At 40.4% G+C, this 18,441-nt stretch overlaps 1 protein-coding gene across 2 annotated transcripts in view; it reads right to left on the reverse strand.

The window, feature by feature from the left end:
• The window catches only part of LOC142259435 (receptor activity-modifying protein 1-like), a 189,829-nt gene that overhangs the window by 34,808 nt on the left and 136,580 nt on the right, over positions 1-18,441 (reverse strand). For both annotated transcript variants that reach the window (XM_075331846.1, XM_075331847.1), the window contains exon 3: positions 4,267-4,405. In XM_075331846.1, coding sequence (XP_075187961.1) covers positions 4,267-4,405 — 139 coding nt within the window. The remainder of the gene's footprint in view (positions 1-4,266; positions 4,406-18,441) is intronic.

An 18,441-nucleotide genomic window follows, 5' to 3' on the forward strand; every position in this document is an offset into this window, starting at 1 on the left:
TAACAACGCCGGATGTGCGTTACAAACACCGTGACCCCGATGATATATCGTTAGCGATGTCGCAGCGTGTAAATGGCCCTATAGTCAATAGGTCATCAAAGAGATTTATTTCAACGCTTTTTGGAGAGAACTCCTCTTGTTCTTAAGGAAAAATCATGTGATTTTTCCTGAAGAAGGTGAGAGGTTCTCTCCGAAACGTTGACATAAATCACTTTGATGACCTACTGACTGTCTCCTCCTCATGGTAGTGTGACATTCATCCCTATCTAGCTAACGATTATCCTATGTTTGCTTGTCTAGGACACATAAGTTTTGATTGACCAATGTCAGAGAAGAAAAAGCAAACGCACAAAGAGAAGTTCAGTGGTATACACCCAGTTGGTTGAAGGAAGCATTTGCACTTTCTTTACTGGGGGGATAACTTTGGAGTCGATCAGCACAGAAAAAAATACAATCTTTTCCAGAATCAGTAGAACAACAACAATTGGAGGAGGTACTCTTTACACTTTTAGTATATCTTAAACTTTATATCTTTTGAGGATTCATTTTTTTAACTAAATGTGGAAAAAACAATTGAGTTAAAATTCAGACTAAATCTAGTCCTTATAGCTTTTGAAAATTCATTTTTCGATTACAGAACTCCTGCATAGAGTTGAAAAATATAGTTCTAATCACCATTAGATGGAATTTAGTAGTTTACTGCAGACTATATGTATGTTAGGATGTATGTTTCACATCTCAGATAAAGAATCAAACCAGTAATATATAAAATGAGCTAAATTACACCATGTCATTATTTAATTAAAACTGAATCACAGTGTACAAGCAGTGGTTAGAAAATTAAGTATACCATTACTGCTTCTATAGGAATTGAGAGGGTAAGTAGCAGCCAGATGCCAGACTTCTAAAAAAGCAGAAGTTTTGCTGGTCTGAAGCATTCAGGCAACTGTCAACACAATGTCAAGAAGGGAAAATATTAGCAATTATCTTAGAGAAGCAATTTTTGCTGACCATCAATCTAGGAAATATTATAAAGTAATTTCCAAACAATTTGGAGTTCATTATTTTACAATGAGAAAAAATATTCTTAAGTAAAAAACATTTAAAACTGATGGCAAATCTTCCCAGGAGTGGATGTCCCAACCTACTCAACACAATGTCAGACTGTTAAGCTCTCAAAGGAATGAAAAAAAAAGACCAAGAGCTACAACTCAGACTCTAAAGGCCTCAGCATGTTGTTAGGTCAAGACAACAAAGTTAGACTGAACAAGTATGGCTTCTTTGGAATGGTTGCCAGCAGAAAGTGTCTTCTTTGGAAAAAGATGATGGCAGTTCAACTAAAGTTTCCAAAGCTGCATCTAAACAAACCACAATTGTATAATATGTAAAATTGTATAATATGAAAGTAATAAAAAACGTTTTATTACCTTCATATTTCGTATGTAAATAGCAGGGAATGTGGTCACGGGCTGCGCCTTGCCCTATGGACGTCTGCATATTTCCGTGGAATCCCGCCCCTGTGGGCGTGATACTATGGAGCTACGTCCCCGCCGCTCATTCTATCCTGCGAGCATTGCAGCAGGCTTCTCTTCCGGGTTCTCCTTGTCAGTTTCAGACGCGCACTGCGAATGCACAGTGTGCGTCGGAAGCCGGCGATTGAACACCCAGAAAAGAAGCCTGCTGCAATGCGCACAGGACAGAATGAGCGACGGGGACGTAGCTCCATGGTATCACGCCCACAGGGGCGGGATTCCACGGAAATATGCAGACGTCCATAGGGCAAGGCGCCGCCCCTGTGACCACATTCCCTGCTATTTACAGTTAGGTCCAGAAATATTTGGACAGTGACACAAGTTTTGTTATTTTAGCTGTTTACAAAAACATGTTCAGAAATACAATTATATATATAATATGGGCTGAAAGTGCACACTCCCAGCTGCAATATGAGAGTTTTCACATCCAAATCGGAGAAAGGGTTTAGGAATCATAGCTCTGTAATGCATAGCCTCCTCTTTTTAAAGGGACCAAAAGTAATTGGACAAGGGACTCTAAGGGCTGCAATTAACTCTGAAGGCGTCTCCCTCATTAACCTGTAATCAATGAAGTAGTTAAAAGGTCTGGGGTTGATTACAGGTGTGTGGTTTTGCATTTGGAAGCTGTTGCTGTGTCCAGACAACATGCGGTCTAAGGAACTCTCAATTGAGGTGAAGCAGAACATCCTGAGGCTGAAAAAAAAGAAAAAATCCATCAGAGAGATAGCAGACATGCTTGGAGTAGCAAAATCAACAGTCGGGTACATTCTGAGAAAAAAGGAATTGACTGGTGAGCTTGGGAACTCAAAAAGGCCTGGGCGTCCACGGATGACAACAGTGGTGGATGATCGCCGCATACTTTCTTTGGTGAAGAAGAACCCGTTCAGAACATCAACTGAAGTCCAGAACACTCTCAGTGAAGTAGGTGTATCTGTCTCTAAGTCAACAGTAAAGAGAAGACTCCATGAAAGTAAATACAAAGGGTTCACATCTAGATGCAAACCATTCATCAATTCCAAAAATAGACAGGCCAGAGTTAAATTTGCTGAAAAACACCTCATGAAGCCAGCTCAGTTCTGGAAAAGTATTCTATGGACAGATGAGACAAAGATCAACCTGTACCAGAATGATGGGAAGAAAAAAGTTTGGAGAAGAAAGGGAACGGCACATGATCCAAGGCACACCACATCCTCTGTAAAACATGGTGGAGGCAACGTGATGGCATGGGCATGCATGGCTTTCAATGGCACTGGATCACTTGTGTTTATTGATGACATAACAGCAGACAAGAGTAGCCGGATGAATTCTGAAGTGTACCGGGATATACTTTCAGCCCAGATTCAGCCAAATGCCGCAAAGTTGATCGGACGGCGCTTCACAGTAAAGATGGACAATGACCCCAAGCATACAGCCAAAGCTACCCAGGATTTCATGAGTGCAAAAAAGTGGAACATTCTGCAATGGCCAAGTCAATCACCAGATCTTAACCCAATTGAGCATGCATTTCACTTGCTCAAATCCAGACTTAAGACGGAAAAACCCACAAACAAGCAAGACCTGAAGGCTGTGGCTGTAAAGGCCTGGCAAAGCATTAAGAAGGAGGAAACCCAGCGTTTGGTGATGTCCATGGGTTCTAGACTTAAGGCAGTGATTGCCTCCAAAGGATTCGCAACAAAATATTGAAAATAAAAATATTTTGTTTGGGTTTGGTTTATTTGTCCAATTACTTTTGACCTCCTAAAATGTGGAGTGTTTGTAAAGAAATGTGTACAATTCCTACAATTTCTATCAGATATTTTTGTTCAAACCTTCAAATTAAACGTTACAATCTGCACTTGAATTCTGTTGTAGAGGTTTCATTTCAAATCCAATGTGGTGGCATGCAGAGCCCAACTCGCGAAAATGGTGTCACTGTCCAAATATTTCTGGACCTAACTGTACATACGAAATATGAAGGTAATAAAACGTTTTTTATTACTTTCATATTATACAATTTTACAGCACAGGGATGGGTAGGGAGGTGTAATTAGGGCACACATGCATCTGCTGATAGGTCAGAACGCATATTCTAAGTGACAGGTTCCCTTTAATATCAGCTATGTTTTTGAACAATTCACAGCTGACATCATCCCCAACTACTATTAACCCAATTGTCAACTCACCAGGGCAATCGGGAAGAGCTGAGGCGAAGCACCAGAATTTGAGCATCTCATGTGATGCACCACTTCTGGGGCAGCTGCAGGCTGGTATTTATAGCATGGGAAGAGACCAATAACTATGGACCTTCCCAGCCTGATAATATCAGCCTGAAGCTGTCAGCTTTATCTTTGCTGGTTGTCAAGAATGGAGGGGACCCCACATTGTTTTTTTTAATTAATTTATTAGTTTAAACAAGCTGTAGAATAAACTCAACATGAAAAGTACTAAAGGGGGGAAGTTTCTAATATGTAAGGGGGTTGGAAAATTATATAGCTGCAAGATATCTATTATATATCTAATATCTTACTATAATCTACAAAGAGGAAAATAAGTATTTGATACACTGCCGATTTAGCAAATGAGAAAAGGGCTACTCTGAACTGGTTATTGCTGAGGATTTTTTAAAGCTATTAAATTGGACATCGATCAAATATTATATACTAAAAAACTTTTTTACTTTTTTTTTATTTTTACATAGTCCCATACAGAGAAGTAAAAAACAAAAAACAAACAAAAAAAACCCAAAACAACTCACTCTTCTGTTGCTTTCCAGTCGCACCACAGATTAATTCCCAAGCTCTCCATGTTTAGTTGGAATTGTTGGAGGCAAAATTCATTTAGAAGGTTTCTATAAACCTCCTTGTCACATTGTGCAAAAGCCATCAGTGGAGGGGCTAGAAGATATAAAAAAAACAATAATACTAGGTTACATTCATCTTATATCAAGAATCTACTTGTCATCTAAAGGAAAAGTACAGCAATGACACACGCTTATACACACGCTTATACAATAATTGTGTCATCGTGTGCCTCAAACCACAGCTAATATATTACCATACGAATAGTATACTGACAGATGACTGACGATGAATGTACAAGAAGCCCAGGTATCAGATCCATACTTGTGCTTCAATACCCTACATTTAACACTTCATGTAATATTAATGAATGGACGAGAGTTGCCATATTTTTTTCATCAAGTTACATAGATCTACTTTTTCTTAAAAAATAAAAATAAAAAAATGCGGCAAAATGCAATGGCACTACTGTATTTGCTTACACTTTTAACGTTACATCAAATTAAATTGATATAAAATAGAGAACTTTTTTATCTTCTATCAAACTAAGTCGGCGGGAAATAACTGCTGGCCAATTGATCGGCCAAACCGTCATTGGGCCGACAGGGATCTATTGTATATGGGGTTCCTCACCCAGCACATACAATATATTTGAGCTCTTGCTAGAATAGACAACTGGGTGTTAACTACTGGAGGTGTGTCCCTTCACATGGACAATGTGAAATCAATCCAGACAGTATCAGACTTTATAAGGACACACCTCTATGAAAAAGGTAATAGTGACACCCATTATTTGCCTAAATTTAAGAAAGAATGCATAACAGAGGAACAAGACAAATTAGGTAAAAAATATTTGGACTTTTGAAGAAACAGTTATGAAGTATTTACTAAAACAGTCATTCCACGAAGGGTGAAAATTCCTCATTAAATATGACGAAAACCCAAAATGAGCACCTGTTATGTATGTGCAAAGCATGGCATGAAGGAAGGAAGTGATAATTTTTGATAGGTGTCCTCCTAAAACACAGCAACATGTCTGTTTTTGATCTGAGTCATAAATCAGAATCACCCACACAACTCTATGGGTCCATGAAAATCACAGACAGCACACAGATGCCACATGGATACTGTCAGGGTGTAACCTCTTTGCGACATGTCATACTCCTACATCATATGTAGCCTGCATCCTTCCCAGCTAATGATGGTTGTGTTACACAACCAGCATCTGCCTCTAACTCTGGCTGCTGCTGTTAACTCTTTAAATGCTGCTGAGAATCAGTGTTCTATGCTCCCATTGGCCCTCTTGTGATGCGATCGAAGCGTGCCGAATCAATCAAATTGTTGTATCTATCCAAAAATAGTATCAATAAAAATGTCAGTTTGTCAGACACAGGTCCATTGGTTAAAAAATAACAAAACATTACAGGTGTTGGAAAATGGTGACTCAAGCTCATTTTTTTTTTTATGAATTTCATAAAAAATTTTCACAACTTAAAAATTAAACAAAAGAGTATACACGTTTCTTATCTTTGTAATTGTACTGACCTGGAGAATCATGTTACCAAGGCATCTTTAACATACAATGAATAACCAGAGATGAGTGGACCTGAACATTAAAGTTCAGTATTCGTCCCAAACAGACTTTACAAAAAAAAAAAATCAGAATTCGGAGTTACGGTGCCTTATGTAGGCTGACCACTCGCGCAAGCATCGCTGTGCTCGGGTACACTCAGTGCTCAGCCCAGTGCAAGCCACTTACGGTGTTTAAACGGCTCTCACTGGGGGTAAAATCAGTGTTATCAGATGTAGTGTGTACAAAAAAAATACACTCGGCCCTCACTGCCCCGGAAGTGATCTGTTTATGGCTGGCTGTATGTGGGCGGAGAGCCAAACTGTCCAATCAGTGATTTCCAATAAGATTCAGGTCAAGTTCGGGCCCAGAACAAAACTTTATCTAAAGTCCGGTTGAACCCGCCGAACCCGAACTTCCACGGGTCCACTAATCTCTATGAATAACGTAAAAACAATTAAAGAATTGCATTTTTTTTCACAATTTCATCACACTTGAAATTTTTTCCCACTTTTTAAGTACATTGAATGATAAAATGATCCTATTCAAAACTATGTATCCTGCCAAAAAAAATGTCTGTTGCCTAAAAAAATAAAGCTCTGGCTCTTGGAAGAAGAGGAGGAAAACGTGAAAAAGCAAAAATGGAAAAATTGGCCAATTAGGAAGGGAGGGCTTGACATTGAAATAGGCAGGAGAAGCTTTGCAAAAAACTAGATGTCTGAATGAGGCAGAAGACAATTTTAGTATAAAGTAATTAATTTCTTTGGTATTAGGGTGAATATAGACGTCTGTATATCACAGTCCGTACACACAGACTGGTCGTGGGTGTCTTGACCCGAGCTCAGTAACCTCATATATGTTTATAAGGCTTATGATAAGGACACCCGCAGCCAGGCTGTACATGGACTGTGTATCACGGACGTCATGTGTCTTCTCTCTACACTGTGTGCAGAATTATTAGGCAAGTTGTATTTTAGAGGATTTTTTTTTTATTGATCAACAACTATGTTCTTAATCAACCCAAAAGACTCATAAATATCAAAGCTTAACATTTTTGGAAGTTGGAGTGGGGTTTCTTTAGATTTGGCTATATTAGGAGGATATCTGTTTGTGCAGGTACCTATTAATGTGCAGAATTATTAGGAAACTTAATAAAAAACTAATCTATTTCCATCTCACTTGTTTATTTTCACCAGGTAAACCAATATAACTGCACAAAATTTAGAAATAAGCATTTCTGACATGCAAAAACAAAACCCCAAAAAATTAGTAACCAATATAGCCACCTTTCTTTATGATGACACTCAACAGCCTATCATCCATAAATTCTGTCAGTTGCTTGATATGTTTATATGTTTCAACATCGTGTGCAGCAGCAGCAGCCACCACAGCCTCCAGACACTGGTCCGAGAGGTGTACTGTTTTCCCTCCCTTTAGATCTCACATTTTATGAGGGACAACAGGTTCTCTATGGAGTTCAGATCAAGTGAACAAGGGGGCCATGTCATTATTTTTTCACCTTTTAGACCTTTACTGGCCAGCCACGCTGTGGAGTAGTTGGACGCATGTGATGAGCATTGTCTTGCATGAAAATCATGTCTTTCTTGAACGATACCGACTTCTTCCTGTACCACTGCTTGAAGAAGTTGTCTTCCAGAAACTGGCAGTAGGTCTGGGAGCTGAGCTTCAGTCCATCCTCAATCCGAAAAGGTCCCACAAGTTCATCTTTGATGATACCAGCCCATACGAGTACCCCACCTCCTCCTTGCTGGCGTCTGAGTTGAAGTGGAGCTCTCTGACCTTTACTGATCCAGCCTCTGGCCCATCCATCTGGACCATCAATAGTCACTCTCATTTCATCAGACCATAAAACCTTTCAAAAATCAGTCTTAAGGCCCCGTCACACTAAGCAACATCGCTAGCAACATCGCTGCTGATGGACAACTTTTGTGACGTAACAGCGATGTTGCTAGTGATGTTGCTGTGTGTGACATCCAGCAACAACCTGGCCCCTGCTGTGAGGTCGCTGGTTGTTGCTGAATGGCCTGGACCATTTTTTAGTTGTTGCTCTCCCGCTGTGCAGCACAGATCGCTGTGTGTGACAGCGACAGAGCAACAACTAAATGTGCAGGCAGCAGGAGCCGGCTTCTGCGGACGCTGGTAACCACGGTAAACATCGGGTAACCAAGAAGCCCTGTCCTTGGTTACCCGATATTTACCTTCGTTACCAGCCTCCGCCGCTCTCACACTGTCAGTGCCGGCTCCTGCTCTGTGCACATGTAGCTGCAGTACACATCGGGTAATTAACCCGATGTGCTGTAGCTTGGAGAGCAGGGAGCCAGCGCTAAGCAGTGTGCGCTGCTCCCTGCTCTCTGCACGTGTAGCAGAGTACACATCAGGTAATTAACCCGATGTGTACTGTAGCTAAGAGCAGGGAGCCAGCGCTAAGCGGCGTGCCCTGGTAACCAAGGTAAATATCGGGTTGGTTACCCGATATTTACCTTAGTTACCAAGCGCAGCATGCTTCCACGCGTCGCTGCTGGCTGGGGGCTGGTCACTGGTTGCTGGTGACAGCTCACCAGCAACCCGTGTAGCGACGCTCCAGCGATCCCTGCCAGGTCAGGTTGCTGGTGGGATCGCTGGAGCGTCTGACTGTGTGACCTCTCACCAGCAACCTCCTAGCAACTTACCAGCGATCCCTATCAGGTTGTATCGTTGTTGGGATCGCTGGTAAGTTGTTTAGTGTGACGGTACCTTTAATGTTTTTATGGTCACTGGATGGGGCAGACAGCCTCCACGTCTGATCAGTTGGCCTTTGTTTAATCCACATTGTGCCTCAGGTTAAGTTTTAGAGAATTGTAAATTGTTTTTACTGTTTATTTAATGTCATAGTTTAAAGGTCCATTGGTCATATTAGTAGCATATCCAATATACCTAAATCATTGGCTCAGGGATTAAGCTCAAACAAAAAAGAGAAAAGGAACACCTGAGAAAAAATGATAATTCTGGAATTTTTAATCTCTCCAGCTATACTCTCTCTAAGAGTGAGATAAATGTCCTGAGAAAAGGCCTCTCCTTTTGCCCGGCCAAATCCGCCAATGATTTCGAGCTCTTTGTGGACTTTCAGAAATTTATCAGAAAGCTTACACTCACTAGGCACTTTCAAATGAACAGATCCACACCGGTCAGTAAGAGTGATAATAGCGATATTTTTCTCCATACTGATCATAAAGTGAAATCGAATTTTTACCCCTTATATAACATAGGTCATCATATCAAAACTTTTAATGACTTAGTTTTGGAAGATTTTAAGATGTTACAAAAACATAATTTTAAAAAAACCCCAAGATCAAATTTATCTAAAAAAGAAAAAATGGCACTAATTTCCCTGAAAAATAATACTAATATTGTAATTCGTAATGCAGACAAAGGAGGAGGTATTGTCCTGCAGGACAGGGATAGTTATATTCAGGAAGCATTGAGAATGCTGTCCGTGAGAACCCATTACGAGATAGTGGGGTTGTCCACCTATCAGGAGTCGATTATCAAATATCGGACACTGATTAATAATGCCTCATCATTGGGGATTCTAAATCAAGACGAATTTAAATTTCTGGATATTAAGAATCCAAAATTGGCGTTCTATTATCACCTCCCGAAAATTCATAAATGCTTGTCCAATCCCCCTGGGAGACCCATTATATCGGGAATTGGATCACTCACTGAAAATCTGGCAGCCTATGTTGACTCCATTATGAGGGCTCATGTCATAAATTTAAGAAGTTACCTCAGAGACTCACCTCACCTTATCAACATCTTGAAGGGTGTTATCTGGAAAGAGTCGTTTCTTTTTCTCACGTTGGATATCGCTTCCTTATACACTAATATTGCGCATAACCTGGGACTTGAATGTTTTAGACAATTTTTAGAGGTTGATGACCGCCTGCCGAACGCACAAAAGGGTTTCATTTTTGATAGCATGAAGTTCATATCTGAAAATAACTTCTTCAGTTTCCAGGATACTATATATCACCAGTGCTGTGGCGTTGCCATGGGCTCTAGGGCAGCTCCTACTTTTGCCAACCTTGTAATGGGACTCTTTGAGCTACAACATATTTATTCCTCGGAGTTTTTTAAACATGTAGTGGTCTATAAAAGATATATAGATGACTTATTTATCATCTGGGACAACACTGAAAATAACCTTCTATTGTTCCTGGAAGGGATTGAAAACAATACGTGGGGTTTGAAATTTACACCTACAGTTGATCGTATAGCCATCAATTTTCTTGATCTCACTATTTCACATGATAACCATTCCCTACTTACGAAGACTTTCTTCAAGAAGGTAGACAGTAATGGCTATATTAATTTCAATAGCAGCCACTATGACAAGTGGTTGCGTAATATCCCTAAAAACCAGTATCAAAGAATCAGGAGAAACTGTACACTGGATGGCGATTTTAAGGATCAGGCTAAGATCCTAAAAGAAAGGTTCTTAGATAAAAACTATCCCCTGAAGATCGTTAAGAAGGCCTATCATGATAATATACATCAGAAACAATCTGATATATTGGTTATAGGCGATAAACTGCCAGATAAGAGTGCACCTAAAAATAATTTTTCTTCCAATTTCCTTACCACTTTTAGTTGCGATGGAGAAGCCATCAAAGGGATATTGAGAAAACATTGGTCCATTTTACTAAATGATCCTTACCTTAAAGGGGTTTTACCTTTTTGTCCTGGTGTCACTTTTCGGAGAGCCTCCAATCTGAAAAACCAGCTGGCCCCTAGTAGGTTAAGGGGGCCTCCTAACGTTATGGGGACGGACAAGCCCATGGGGTCCTATAAGTGTTTTACCAGAAATTGTCTGTGTTGTAGGTCCATTCAGCATGGAAGATTGACTTTTGGCTCTGTCATTGGCAGTGAGGAATTCTCGATACAAGGGCACCTTACATGTCAATCTGACTATGTGATTTATTTAATCGAGTGTGACTGTAATAGACGTTATGTAGGGAGGACCATTCAAGCCCTACATAAAAGAATTAATTCCCATAGACACAATATTAAGGTGGGTTACCTGCTTCATGGGTTGTCTCGACATACCACTATATGTCACGAGAAGAAAATAAAACTGAAAGTCACTCCAATCGAACAAATACCCCCACATATTCATAATAGAATGGATACTTTAAACAAAAAGGAAACCTATTGGATTTATAAGTTGAACACCCTAAAACCTCAGGGCCTTAATGAGGTTACTGACCTATTTCATTAAATTTAATATATTTTTGGTTTTATTAGGGTGTGTATACCCTTCTTATATATTTGTTTTTAAGATTTATAAATGATATGTCACTTTTTGTAGTTTTTATCTAAGTTTTTCTACATTTTTATCTATATTTTTATCTGTATGTTAATATGTTTTTATGTGTATATGCATCATGTTATATTTTACTCGAGTGATACCCTCGTTTTTAGTGGGTTTTTGACTGGGACCGGTCCTACCTGTGTGGCTTTTACTTCTATAAATGGAGACCTTTTTTAGGGGTATCTATTCATACATTTTAAGCCTTTCCCACTTTGGGTTTGCCTTACATCTGCACTTAGTTTTTCTACACTGATAATATATTTACACATAGTTTTTTTCTGCACATATATATATTCTATTTCCTTTTGTCGTATTATATATATATATATATATATATATATATTTTTTTTTTCTCTGTATCGGGATTCATCTCCGTCAAGGAGATTTATAGTTTTGTAAAATGGATTTGTTTCAGTAATCCTTGGTTGCTGATACATAAATAATATTCCTTTTCGTGTGTTTTTTCCTTTTTCACAATATATTTATGTATACACTTGAATTTACACATTTTACTATGTTTTACCAAGACCCTGTTAAATATGAGCACCTCGTTCTCCTTTTTGCCTGCAGGCTCACTTTTTCACGTTGTTTTAAAGAGTCCTCTGCTATTATATCTTTAACGCATGCGCAATTTATCTTTTTCCCACGCTTATGCACTCCAATGAACCCTGAATGGGTCTGGATCCATACCGTTGACGCATGCGTCTTGTATTTTTTTCCCACGCGTCTGCCCTCGCATGAACCCGGCTTGGCTGTGCGGACTGCAAGCCGCTGTTTCCGATTTTATGTTCCCCCTTGGGAGTTTTGCACCTGAACACACACAGCACATAATTTTAGTGTGAGATATATCTGTCCTCGGGTGGCAACATTAGTTAATGCCTCAATCCCTGGGTTGCACTAAGGCTTTCGGGCTGGTGAGTCGTGAGTTCTTGGACTTCCCTGATCTTGTACGATTATATGTCTACAATAAACACACATGACAGTTAGGACATACGGCTCTATACATTAAGCTGTTAATTGTGGAGCGCATTGAAAGACTCACACATGAATAAAGGGATTCTTTTACATAAAACTTTAATACAAATATATACATTTTCATTTTATTTTATTTTTTATTTTTCGTAAATGCTGTTAGTGGATCCTTATCCGAATTATGTCCTGAAGGATTATATTTATGATTCTTGTACATCTACATTGTTGATTTGTAGTACGTCATGATTCACAACGTGGCTTTGGTTCCCGCCGGTTTTTTTCGGTTGAGGGATGGTCTGATGACGTCATGAAGACTTTATAATGTTTGTTTCGTCCCACTGGGGCAGATTTAATGTTATTCCTGTGCTTGGTGGTCCTGATGAAGGGGGCAGATGCTCCAGAAACGCGTTGACCTGTACGATAATAAAGTGACATTAATCTGAACATCTGCAAGAAGTGATCTTTTGGCGCGGCAACTGAACACCTATCTCTTGTGTTATCTGTTAGCGCTGGCTCCCAGCTCTCCTAGCTACAGTACACATCGGGTAAATTACCCGATGTGTACTCTGCTACATGTGCACAGAGCAGGAGCCGGCACTGTGAGAGCGGCGGAGGCTGGTAACGAAGGTAAATATCGGGTAACCAAGGACAGGGCTTCTTGGTTACCCGATGTTTACCGTGGTTACCAGTGTCCGCAGAAGCCGGCTCCTGCTGCCTGCACATTTAGTTGTTGCTCTCTCGCTGTCACACACAGCGATGTGTGCTTCACAGCGGGAGAGCAACAACTAAAAAATGGTCCAGGACATTCAGCAACAACCAACGACCTCACAGCAGGGGCCAGGTTGTTGCTGGATGTCACACACAGCAACATCACTAGCAACATCGCTGTTACGTCACAAAAGTTGTCCATCAGCAGCGATGTTGCTAGCGATGTTGCTTAGTGTGACGGGGCCTTAAGGGTGGTAAAGCATTGTCTTAGTGACAAGCCTCATGCCTCCTTACACTGTTTATAGCGCTCACAATAATTCAATATGTATTTCCAAAGTGACATTGTTTCCATTTTGGTTTTCTCGCAAAAATCTTTTATCAGTGGCTAATTATCTGATGTTCTTTTCTATAAGAATTTCCTTGCATAGGAGCTATAAAACTTTTAACTGTCACAATAAAAATATATTCCCAAATTTTTACTATTTTATTGAGGATATTTGTTATTTCTCATATAAATATAGTTAGCATATAATATACTGTATGTTCCTTAATTAAATAATAAACTCTTAATGATGTAGTAATTTTGACACTAAGGGTATGTGCGCACGTGTGCGTATTACATGCAGTTATGCTGCGTTCTGCACCGCAGCGTAACTGCATGCGTCGTGCGTCCCCTGCACAGTCTATGGAGATTGTGCAGGGGCCGTGCGCACGTGGCATATTAGAACGCAGCGATTCGGCTGCTGCCCGAATCGCTGCGTTCTAAGAAGTGACATGTCACTTCTTTCGTGCGGTTTGCATGCTGTCTATAGGGAGAGGCAGCATGCAGAGCGCACGTTCTCTGCCGGCACCATGCGCTTCAGAACGCAGCTTTTCAGCTGTGCTCTGAAGTGCACCTTTTAGGTGCGGTGCAGAGCGCACATGTGCGCACATAGCCTTAGGCCTTGTGCCCCTGGTGCAGTTTTTTTTATTTTTCTAGCGTTTTCCTTTTTTTAAATCAATAAAAGCAAGGAATAATCATTCCAGCAAAGTCTATGAGAATCGTCACTTGCTGTGCACATGATCCTTCTTTTTTCCTTGCAGTTTTTGTTGCTGAAAAAAAGAAGCAGCTTGTCAATTGTTTCTGCGTTTTTTCCTGCTTTTTTCACCAACTGACTTCAGTGGAGTCAGTGAAAAATGCAGGAAGAAACGCATGTGTAATACACACATTGCTTTTTTTGCGTTTTTATTGTGCTTTTTTGACGTCACTGGGGTTCGCTGCAGCCATTTCCTCATCTTGCGGTCTGCAAGGAACTTCGGTGACATCACAAAGTGAATAGAGTTCATGCCAGCGGATCACCAGAGTTTCCTGCAGACCCGCCGGCATGAACTCGGTTCACCTTGTGATGTCACCGGGGTTCCCAGCAGCAAGGTCCTGCAAGATGAGGAAATGGCTGCAGAGAACCCCAGTGACGTAGGTGCCCTGGTCTGTGAGGCAATCCTTACCTCAGTAATGGTCTTCATGGTGATGACCCACGGTTACCATGACAGCGATCAGGTCCTGTGATCACATTACAGGGACCTGATCACCAGGGAGAGGTAAGCGATTCCTCTCTCTGACTCTTGAATGCTGCGAGTGCTTTGAATTCCATGCCTGAACCCCCGCGGTCGCCATGATTAAAAAAATGCAGAAAAAAAGCATGTGAAAAAACGTACAAAAATAAAAAATGCGTGTTTTTTCAGCTGTTTTTTTTTTCTGCTAAAACATGCATTATGTGTAGATTTTCTGCACATAAAAATGCAACATGGGCACATAGCCTAAAGGTAATCTGTCAAAGTTTACCAACTCCCCAAAAATGTATATGAATGTGCAATTCTTTAAAAGATCAGCCAGTCAATCCCTATATATGGCCAAAGTGATGTTTCAGTAGCGACAAATTGCATTTTGAAGTTCAGTCTGTAAGTATATTGGGTCGTGATGATGCATTTGCAGTTCCCCCGCCTCGGCTGTACCTCAGAACTAGCAGCACCCTTTTTTGGCTGACTGATAGGTCAGTGGCCATGTACCAGAACAACATACACCAAAGGTCAGTCTTGGTTAAAACGAATATTAAGGGTGAAAAAGCTGTAAGGTGGTTCTTCAAAGTGATAGAATGTACCACCACCCACTATTCGTACATATACGTATGTACCAAAACAAACAGTCTGTCATGATAGGGTGCTGCTAGTTTGGGAATTGTAACGTTTGAACTGGCAAGCATCCGAAACATGGTGCGACAGATGCGCATGGACAGATTGTCTGGCGCACGGTGAAATACATGAGTTTCAATAGCAATAGTATAGGAGAGGAGGACTCTGATGGTAGGTAGTGGAGGATGGGACACCTCCTGACGTTAACCTGTGTCTGGTCCCTAAGCTCCCCTAACATCCCTATATGAGACCTTCCCCTTGTCACCGTTATGTGCCTAGTCCCTTACTGTCCCCCAACTCACCCTGTATAGTGACAAGGATGGTGAGTACACTAGACATCACCACTATACTAACGACACACAGGGGAAGGAGGACAGACAGGGGGACATAGACAAAAGAATATACCAAGAAACTTCACCGCTGCAGCCAGACACCAAGGCTGCAGACAACAAGGCTCAAAAAAGTAGCACTGCAAAACCTCCTGCAGCGGATCACCTGTAGGTCCTAGAGAACTTCCTCCCCTTAAGGTGGTCAGAAACCGAATGAATTCTATTACCAACATCAGGTAATGGGTCATGTGACTATTTAAAGGAGATGGGAGTGGTCAACACCAGCTGCACCTGAGAACTAACCAGGAGCTGGTGGCAAGAAAAATGACGTTAACCCTCACTAGACCAAAAGAAAGCAAATCACATTTAAAATCTAGTCTCACAAGTAAATGTGAGACTCCAGTCCCAAACCAGTCACAAGTCTCCTAATGATAGGAGACACTTGTAACAGGAATACAGTGGAGGCTAAGGAGCTATAAGTCCATTTTTATGCCCTGATAAACATTAAAATGTGATTTTTTTTTACTACTGCAGTAGCATTTTGTTGTCCTAATGGGATCCACTGAGTTATATTTTAAAGGGCTACAGAATTATATTAATCATTTAAAAGGGCTTAAAAGTTTTTGACAAGTTCTCTTTAAACAGCAAAAATGTTTCACCCAGGGCTGTCGGCATTTATTTTCCAAGGAAAGAGATTGTGTAGCACCCTTATTTCCAACAAAGGATTTGTTCTACATAAAATGTATCCATAGTTAATAGCATCTCTTCACCACAAAGACATTACATAAATATATAAAATTAAAAAATGATAGAATGTATTCATATATTATTTGCATCTACATATCCTATATACCAGGTTTCTTCACTTTGTGTCTTTTACAGAAATTATAAAAAAAAGGTTTAATTAGTGTAGTTATTATTAACCCCTAACAATTTGCCCAAAATATAAACTGACCTTATAAATAATTATCATAAACTGTAAGGAATCTAATTGTAAGGAAGGTTGGGTGTCAAAGAGTTCATATTGCAAAAGCTCAAATTCCACCTCTACATGCAGCTATTAATTAGGCTATGTGAGATGCTGTATATACATAACCAGCATCTCAGCCCTACTGCTGGCAGACATTCATGTAATCTTTACTGATGCTTATTCAATTGTACAGTCATGGCCAAAAGTCTTGAGAATGACACCAAAATTATATTTTCACATGATCTGTTGCCCTCTGGTTTTTAATTGTGTTTGTCTGATGTTTACATCACATACAGAAATATAATTGCTATTATATTATGAGTACCAAAAGGTTATATTGACAGTTAGAATGAGTTAATGCAGCAAGTCAATATTTGCATTGTTGACCCTTCTTCAGGACCTCTGCAGTTCTCCCTGGCATGCTCTCAATCAACTTCTGGACCAAATCCTGACTGATAGCTGTCCATTCTTGCATAAGCAATGCTTGCATTTTGCAAGAATTTGTTGGTTTTCGTTTGTCCACCCGTCTCTTGATGATTGCCCACAAGTTCTCAATGGGATTAAGATCTGGGGAGTTTCAAGGCCATGGACCCAAAATCTCTGTTTTGTTCCATGAGCCATTTAGTGATCACCTTTGCTTTATGGCAAGGTGCTCCATCAAGCTGGTAAAGGCATTGTTGGGCGCCAAACTGCTCTTGGACAGTTGGGAGAAGTTGCTCTTGGAGGACATTCTGGTACCATTCTTTATTCATGGCTGTGTTTTTAGGCAAGACTGTGAGTGAGCCGATTCCCTTGGCTGAGAAGCAACCCCACACATGAATCGTTTCAGGATGCTTAACAGTTGGCATGAGACAAGACTGGTGGTAGCGCTCACCTCTTCTTCTCCTAATAAGCTGTTTTCCAGATGTCCCAAACAATCGAAAAGGGGATTCATCTGAGAAAATGAGTTTACCCCAGTCCTCAGCAGTCCACTCCCTGTACCTTTTGCAGAATATCAGTCGGTCCCTGATGTTTTTTCTGGAGAGAAGTGGCTTCTTTGCTGCCCTCCTTGAAACCAGGCCTTGCTCAAAGAGTCTCTGCCTCACAGTGCGTGCAGAAGCACTCACACCAGCCTGCTGCCATTGCTGAGCTAGTTCGGCACTGATGGTAGTCCGATCCCGCAGCTGAAACAGTTTTAAGATATGGTCCTGGAGTTTGCTGGTCCTTCTTGGGCGCCCTGGAGCCTTTTTGGCAACAATGGAAGCTCTCTCCTTGAAGTTCTTGATGATGCGATAGATTGTTGACTGAGGTGCAATCTTTGTAGCTGCGATACTCTTCCTTGTTAGGCCATTTTTGTGCAGAGCAATGATGGCTGTACGTGTTTCTTAGAGATAACCATGGTTAACTGAAGAGAAACAATGATACCAAGCACCAGCCTCCTTTTAAAGTGTCCAGTGGTGTCATTCTTAATCATGACTGATTGATTGCCAGCCCTGTCCTCATCAACACCCACACCTGTGTTAATGGAACAATCACTAAAACAATGTTAGCTGCTCCTTTTAAGGCAGGAATGCAATGATGTTGAAATGTATTTTGGGGGTTAAAGTTCATTTTCTTAGCCAATATTGACTTTGCAAGTAATTGCTGTTAAGCTGATCACTCTTTATGACATTCTGGAGTATATGCAAATTGCCATTAGAAAAACTTAAGCAGTAGACTTTGTAAAAATTAATATTTGTAGCATTCTCAAAACTTTTGGCCATGACTGTAGATCCACATCGTATTCAATTGGACTACCACTATCTCATCTGTTTATAACAAGAACATATACCAGCGCGCACTCAATTTGCACTTCATCTGGGGTTTATATTGAGCCGCATGTAACAATCAGGTATATATACAGTGGTATTCAAATGTTTGGGCACACCTGGTCAAAACACATTCCCTTTGTATTTTTGGCAAAAATATATGCCATGCCGGTATAAATTTTCATCTTTTACATTTTAAAACTAACAAAAAGGACCATTGCAAAAGTTTGGGCACCTTGCATGGTTAGTACCAAGT

This window comes from Anomaloglossus baeobatrachus, assembly GCF_048569485.1.
Source record: "Anomaloglossus baeobatrachus isolate aAnoBae1 chromosome 7 unlocalized genomic scaffold, aAnoBae1.hap1 SUPER_7_unloc_4, whole genome shotgun sequence".
NCBI classification, from domain to species: domain Eukaryota; kingdom Metazoa; phylum Chordata; class Amphibia; order Anura; family Aromobatidae; genus Anomaloglossus; species Anomaloglossus baeobatrachus.